This window comes from Dipteris shenzhenensis, chromosome 29 (assembly GCF_047967505.1).
Source record: "Dipteris shenzhenensis isolate YYH24624 ecotype China chromosome 29, Dip_SZ_1.0, whole genome shotgun sequence".
NCBI classification, from domain to species: Eukaryota; Viridiplantae; Streptophyta; class Polypodiopsida; order Gleicheniales; family Dipteridaceae; genus Dipteris; species Dipteris shenzhenensis.
Genome location: NC_141624.1, coordinates 21,632,859 through 21,639,567, shown reverse-complemented (window position 1 = coordinate 21,639,567; position 6,709 = coordinate 21,632,859). Strand labels below are relative to the sequence as shown.

Below are 6,709 nucleotides of genomic sequence, written 5' to 3'. Positions count from 1 at the left end.
AGGCATTGGGTGCAGAGAAGCTGCGCAAGTTCAGAGACCTGCTTGGTGTGCAAGAGGTGTGCAAGAACTGGGATTGAGCTCGAGGGGGAGTGTTGAGATATCGAGCTCCACTCATGATATCCCAAGGTGACCGTTGTGCATTTATGTCACCAACTTGTTAGTTGCAGATGCGGTTGGTACACCGCCCATGAATAATAGCTGGATGACAGCTATCTTTATGTACTCTAGTTAGTGGCTCAGTTAGTATGCCACCTTAGTTAGATGAGTTTGGTTTGAGACCCACATATAGGGTTCACCTATTCTTTTGTACTTAGAGTTCTTTTGGCTTACACAACTAAGAAGAGGAAAATTGTTGTTTTCAGCCTCCTCCTTTGTGTATATTCCCCCATTGTGTATGTGAGAAAGCTGCAAGTGAGACTTCTTCCTTCTCTCCCACTCTCTTTACAGCTTGAACTACAAGAGGACTGATGCACAATCTGTATGGATTCAAGTCATTTGTGACCCTAGTCGTCTTAACAAAAAATAGAGTTGTTCTATCCGTAACGTTGTGATCACTCAATCCTTTTCATTATTTTTTGTGCGTTGAAACCTCAAAATACAATCATAGAAGCTATGTTATCCATGGCAATTTGAACCCAAACTATGATTGGGTTGGAGTTGCTACTTGCATACGGCTGCCATTGATCAATTAGTCTATTATTCTTCTCCGGGATGAAATGCTTTACATAACTACTCGTGGAAGGACTCAAGGAAAGTGACTTTGTATTTAGACTAGGACATATTGGGAGGAGGAATATCGAATACATGAGGCCAAATGCTCAAGACTATTTGTAATTTGTGATGGCTACGCTCTGGATGGCATTTTGCAGCTCGATTGTAGTGTGATCTAAGATGCAAACGGCCATGAAGATCTTTCGAGATGGAATTTGTTGCGACTTTTTCGTCATGAAGTAGGCCCTTTGATCACTTGGCTTCACCTTCCTCACAAATTGTGTTGATTTGAACATCTTCAGTGACTTTTGTAAACAATCATGTGCCTTCATGACCACCAATCATGCCTTCTTTAACCTCATGGATGTCGTGAGCTTCAACTTTCCCTTCGAGCTAGCTGTCATGTCATCCTGCTAGCCGCGGCATCCTTATCAAAAAAATCTATCAAACTTTAATCTAAGTCAAGTATCCACCACATGATCATTTTGTATTCTCTATGCTCTATATCAATTGATTTGTGCGTCTTAATATTCTATACTGATAGCATGGTTCCACCTCTAGTGCATCGGATTCAGTGCTGTAAAAAGCCCCTTCCATCTCATTATCTGCCATGGCAATGCAAGTTGAACTGATAGGTAGTAGAAATCTTGTCCCATAGAGAAAATTGAAAATCGTTTTCCTTGCTTCAACTCTAGAAAAGACTTGTATCATATGCTTCTAGATAATCTCTTTACCACGCACATTAACGGCGGGCGATGGAGCAATTTTGTGAGTTGTTTTCTCTAAGGTTGTTTCAATGTTCACCGTGCAATTTAAAGGGTTTTGGATCCAAAGGCTTGGTTAGCTCCTAAGCCATTCCACTTCTTGCTCAAAGACCCTACATGTGTTGGATTTGAAGGCAAAGGACGATTGAATAGGAAAGAAAAAGCACGAAGCGGAGTCTTCAGAAGGCACTTCTATTGCTAAAAGCCATACATTCTATTTATGTAGACTTTCTCTAAAGTGGAAACTCCTACATCTAAGCTAATCACCCTAAATCATAGCAACTAACAAAGGGATGCAGATTCCACCTTTGATGGAGCTTTCTTACTCTATCGACTCGTACCTTGTCTTGCCATTGCTAAATCTTGATTGTTGTGATTAACTTGATCTATTGCGCCTGCATGATTGACCTATTTTACAACAGGATCTCAAATAGATGGTAGTCTACTAATCTAATGGCACATGCGTCCCTCTTGAAGATTGCTCGGAGATATCTGCAACAAAGATTACGTAGCCAAGGTGTTAAAATGGAGTGTGTGGCAAGCAACAATAGTAGATAACGACAACAAAGGAACAATATTTTTCCTTAAGGCCAAGCAGAACAACGTTTCCTGCGAACATCTAGGATTTGTGGTATAGGAAAGGTTAAGCCAAATAGACAAAGGGGACAAAGGTCCAAAAGGGAAAAGCTACGGGAAGGACATGAGCTGCGATGCATTGGTGCGATGATCAAAGAGATCAACTAGGTGATTGCGAGAATTCGAGAGAGATCATCACCAATTCTTCTTTGACATGACCTGCCGAGCGTGTGAAGGAATTTGAGGGAACGATGCTACGTGCTGGTGATCGTCAGAGAGGCATGCCCTGGGAGAGTCCATTGGTGTTGCTGGTGGCAGAACAGAGACGAAACATGTGGATTCCGACGAAAAGCGGTTGTTTGAAGGATAGATTGAAACATGGACGAAGTTGTTGTCTGAGATTGAAGCATTCGACAGATCTATTGAGAGATTTTCACCAATGGAATTCAAACGGATGACGAGAAAGGGAGGATTTGGCTATGGCAGTGGCAATGTGGCCATATTCTCATTTGCGTTAATGTGAGGAGGAGGGCGGTTATTGTCAAGTAAAATGGAATAGCAATGAAAGGGAATAGTAAGGAGAGGAGAGGAGAGGAGGGGAGCGAAGCCTATATGTATGACACATGTCACAAACCTTGATCGACACCTCAAATCTGAAAATAAGGAAATATAAGATAAGAATAAGATAAGATGAATGATATGTATCATTCAATAGGCGTGCCCAAGAGGAGGAAGAAAGAGAGAGAAAGGAAGAGAGGGAGTCCGGACTCGGAGGGAGGGGCGGGGGGGGGAGAGAGAGAGAGAGAGAGAGAGAGAGAGAGAGAGAGAGGGGGGACTAAAAATGTGGAGAGAGAGGAGACACTACATTTCTACCAAGTGGCTCAAATCCCTCAACTAGGTTGCAGTAGGCAGCCTTTCCGTCATGGCTCTAGCTCCAAATTGGACCTGAATCCTCACTATTATCCAATTGGAGTTTCAATAGCAAGGTCGTGAGCTTTGTCCAACAATTAAGTAATCAAGAGATGGTAAGAAAGAAAACATGCAATTATCTCCCTCCTTATATAATAGATTTGCGGGAAGAATGTATAAAAATGTATGCTTTTGGGTCAAATTTGGAAGTAGTGTTTTAGTCCTGTAGATCAATCTAAAATCAAGGGCCTAAAATTGTACACGAGGCTTAAGGAGAGCTCACAAAAGTTCTAGAAAGCACGTTTCAAACCCATTGGATCTTCATAAAGATCAACGCCTATAATCAAGACACATGCTTAACGAGGGCTTAGAAAAGGAAAACTTCCTTCTATCTAGGGTGCCTAGAGTAAAAAATGAGCTTCTCAATGCCATGGGCTTTACTTAGGCCTCGATATATGGAAGGCCAAAAAAATGTGTTTATAATAATATATTTTCCACGAAAATGGGAAGCTGGATGAAGACCGGAGTCCTATCTACGTACTGTGTCTCGGGTAATCGTCATGCATCCCAATTTTCTATGCCTTTTGGGCTTTTGGCTCTTTGGGGAACCAAAGGCCAAACACATGCACAGATCGCTTTCCCGAAAAGCTCTGCTTATTCACGTCCCCTTCCTCATCTATACTTAACATCGCCCATGCCTGTTTCATGCATCGCACAACACACCACATACTTCTATCATTCCTCCTCCCTGCTTTACGTGTAGAGCCTCCCAGCTTTTAAGCTCTCATCGCTCCTCTCTCATCTTTACGCTGCTTGTGCCGTCGACCTCCACCTTCGGCTTTGAGCTTCCTGATCCCCTCACACCTACTATTATTATTTTTCCATCCATCTGTATCACGTAACGTATGGATGCCCTTGCTGCTGCAAATCCCATCCACGCTGCAGTGTCTGCCGAACTAGGTGAGAGTGCTGATTTACATCCTCTGTATGTACGAGTTTTCGTTCATCAGAAATCTGTTAACGATACATCTTTTATTGGGTCCTCGGCACTGTTATGTTTATTAGATGAATTTGCCCTGAGCAGCGACTCAATAATGCAGGCAATGCAACTGGAAGCCACGCTTTGTGCGCAGCACAATCGAGGCTAGCGTGGAGAGGACAAACACGAAGCTACAGTAGCCTCCAAGCTCGAGTACACAGCCAGCGTTTATTCTGGAAGGATGATGCGAGTTTCCTTGGGGAGCGAATGGTTAGCCTTGAATATTACCAACTGCTGTCACAAGCTACTCGCCATTCCCCAGGAGCTCCCCGTACGAGAGCATTCACAGACAGACAAGCAGACTTGGTAAAAGAATCGTGGGACATTTTGAGGAAGGATGCAGGGTACCACGCGTTAGCAATGTTTCTCAGGTTTGATTTACAGGATCATTGAGCTGTAGTCCGTTTCTTCGATAGATTTCCGTGTTTCTCTTGCTGAATTTGTGCTGTTTACCAGGGTGTTCGACATTGCTCCCTCCGCCAAACGTCTCTTCTCTTTTCTCCGGGAGTCCGATGAAGTTCCTCTCGAGAAGAACCCACAGTTGAAATCTCACGCCCTCAAAGTCTTCGTTATCGTGAGCTTCGACTCAATCCATAGACCCTTTGTCTCGCTGCTCTTGGCCTCATTCTGAATTTTGGGAGATAAATTGCCTCCGAGCTAATGCTCGCTGTTTCATCTGTTCTCGTAGATTTGCGAAGCGGCAACATCGTTGAAGAACAAGGGAGAAGTGTCTACGCCGGGATCGAGTATGAAGAACATGGCTCACTCGCATGCCGTTTCGGGTGTTGTAGACGAGCACTACGATGTAGGGGATGCTATTTTGCTCTTTCCTCCCCGGGTGTTGTACACGAGCACTACGATGTAGGCAATAGTTCCTCCCCAAACCACTAACTTCGTGAACTTTATGGATGGGGCAGGTTGTCAAGTACTGCTTGCTGAAGACTATCGAAGAGGGTTTACCGGCGGATAAATGGAGTAAGGAAGTAGAAAAAGCTTGGGCGGAGGCTTACTCAGAGCTAGTGGACGCCATCAAAGCAGAGCTCAAAGCTGGGGAGCAGAAGGAATCAGTCCCTGCAGCTATGCATTCGAGTCCAGCACAGTCTTCTCTGTAGTAGCCAATCGATCAACAAACCTCCTCTGTTGTAGTTCAATCAACCGATCATCTCTTCAATCCTCCTGTAGTAGCCAATCGATCAACAAACCTCCTCTGTAGTAGTTCAATCAACCGATCATCTCTTCAATCCTCCTTTATTCTACAAACCAATCTGCTCTGAGAACCAAAATTTATTTCCGTGTGCACAATCAAGAAACACGCCTCCTATCCTTGTGTATATTTCTATGCCAAGAAGGAAACAGGATTATCGTGAAACAAATCGCCCAACAATACTGAGTTCATGTATAGCTATGCTCATAAGAAAATGAGCACATGCATGGTACAAAAATTATCCAAGTGAGAAGAATAATTTACTAAGAATTGAACACCCCTCATTCCACATACCATCTAGTCTTGATTATGCATCAAGAAGAAGTGTTTTCATTGTGAGGCTAACACATGGTTTTTATTGTGAGGCTAGCACATGGCACCATGATGTAATGCATTTGGGAGGAGAGGATGAGGATAGAAAATTTTCAAGCTACTTGGTGATTTGAATTGAATAGGAGATGTAAAATTTAGCATGGAGGTGTAAATGCTTTACATTTTTCTATTCCAAGAGCATATGATTATCTTTTCACCTAAAATTGTTACCCTAAGCCACAATCAAGGGTAGCCCCTCCTTGCTTCTTTTGGTGACCATCTTTTGGCAAGCGTGTGCAAAAATGGCGAGCGTACTCTCTCTCTCTCTCTCTCTCTCTCTCTCTCTCACACGCACGCACGCACACACTCATGCATGTGTGCACTCATGTATGCATGCACTCATGCATGCATGCACGTGCACACGCACGCGCGTGCGCACACACACACGACACACACTTCTATTGAAATAAATTACTATTCTTTCTTGTCAATGTTATGGCACTAGACACTCTCTCTCTCTTTCTTCCCACCACATTCTCTAAACCTTTTGAGCGAAAAAAGGTATTTCTATTATATATTGATCAAAAGGTATACAATCATAGCGAAGTATACATCCTTAATAACAGTAAGACTTTTCCAGAGTCTGACAACAAGGTAATGTAGTAGATGCTTCATTTGAACTGACATTCTTCATTAAACACTTTGAGATGTTCCTGCTCCTGATCACGTATCTCCAAGAAGAACGGGTCAAGATCACTGTCATAAATCATTCGGGAGGCTTGCTAACCAGTCAGCAAAAAGATGGTATGTATTAGTAACATTCTGGTTGAACGTAAAATCATTTTTGGAAAACCAAATAAATTACAAGCCGTGTGCTTGAACAAGTGCCCAGTGACAGGTTTAACTTTTGTTGCATCCCCAAAAAGTATGGCTTTCCAATTCACTGGCTCTCCTAGTTGCATCTGAACAATTTTCGAGACTCTTCTCACAGACGGACATGACACGGAGGGATGGAAGACATCTTCTTGACTCCCACAACAACACCTACATTTACCATCCACTTTTCCAATCCTCAACCCCCTCAAATTGGTCCACACCGCTTTGTGCAAGATAAGCCAGAGTAGAGTAGACATCTTCTCCAGTGGAGATAGATTTTGTCCAAGTGTAAAAAAATCTCCTCTTCCAGCATTGAGA

At 43.1% G+C, this 6,709-nt stretch overlaps 1 protein-coding gene across 1 annotated transcript; it reads left to right on the top strand.

The window, feature by feature from the left end:
* Nucleotides 1–3,855: 3,855 nt before the first annotated feature.
* On the top strand, nucleotides 3,856–5,688 carry LOC147882578 (anaerobic nitrite reductase HB2-like). The gene is made up of 7 exons (XM_087401100.1): nucleotides 3,856–3,920; nucleotides 4,061–4,370; nucleotides 4,456–4,573; nucleotides 4,688–4,804; nucleotides 4,917–4,982; nucleotides 5,035–5,211; nucleotides 5,275–5,688. Exons 1-6 carry the CDS (start codon nucleotides 3,866–3,868, stop codon nucleotides 5,143–5,145), a joined length of 777 nt encoding a protein of 258 aa, XP_087257226.1. The 5' UTR covers nucleotides 3,856–3,865; the 3' UTR covers nucleotides 5,146–5,211; nucleotides 5,275–5,688.
* Nucleotides 5,689–6,709: the final 1,021 nt, after the last annotated feature.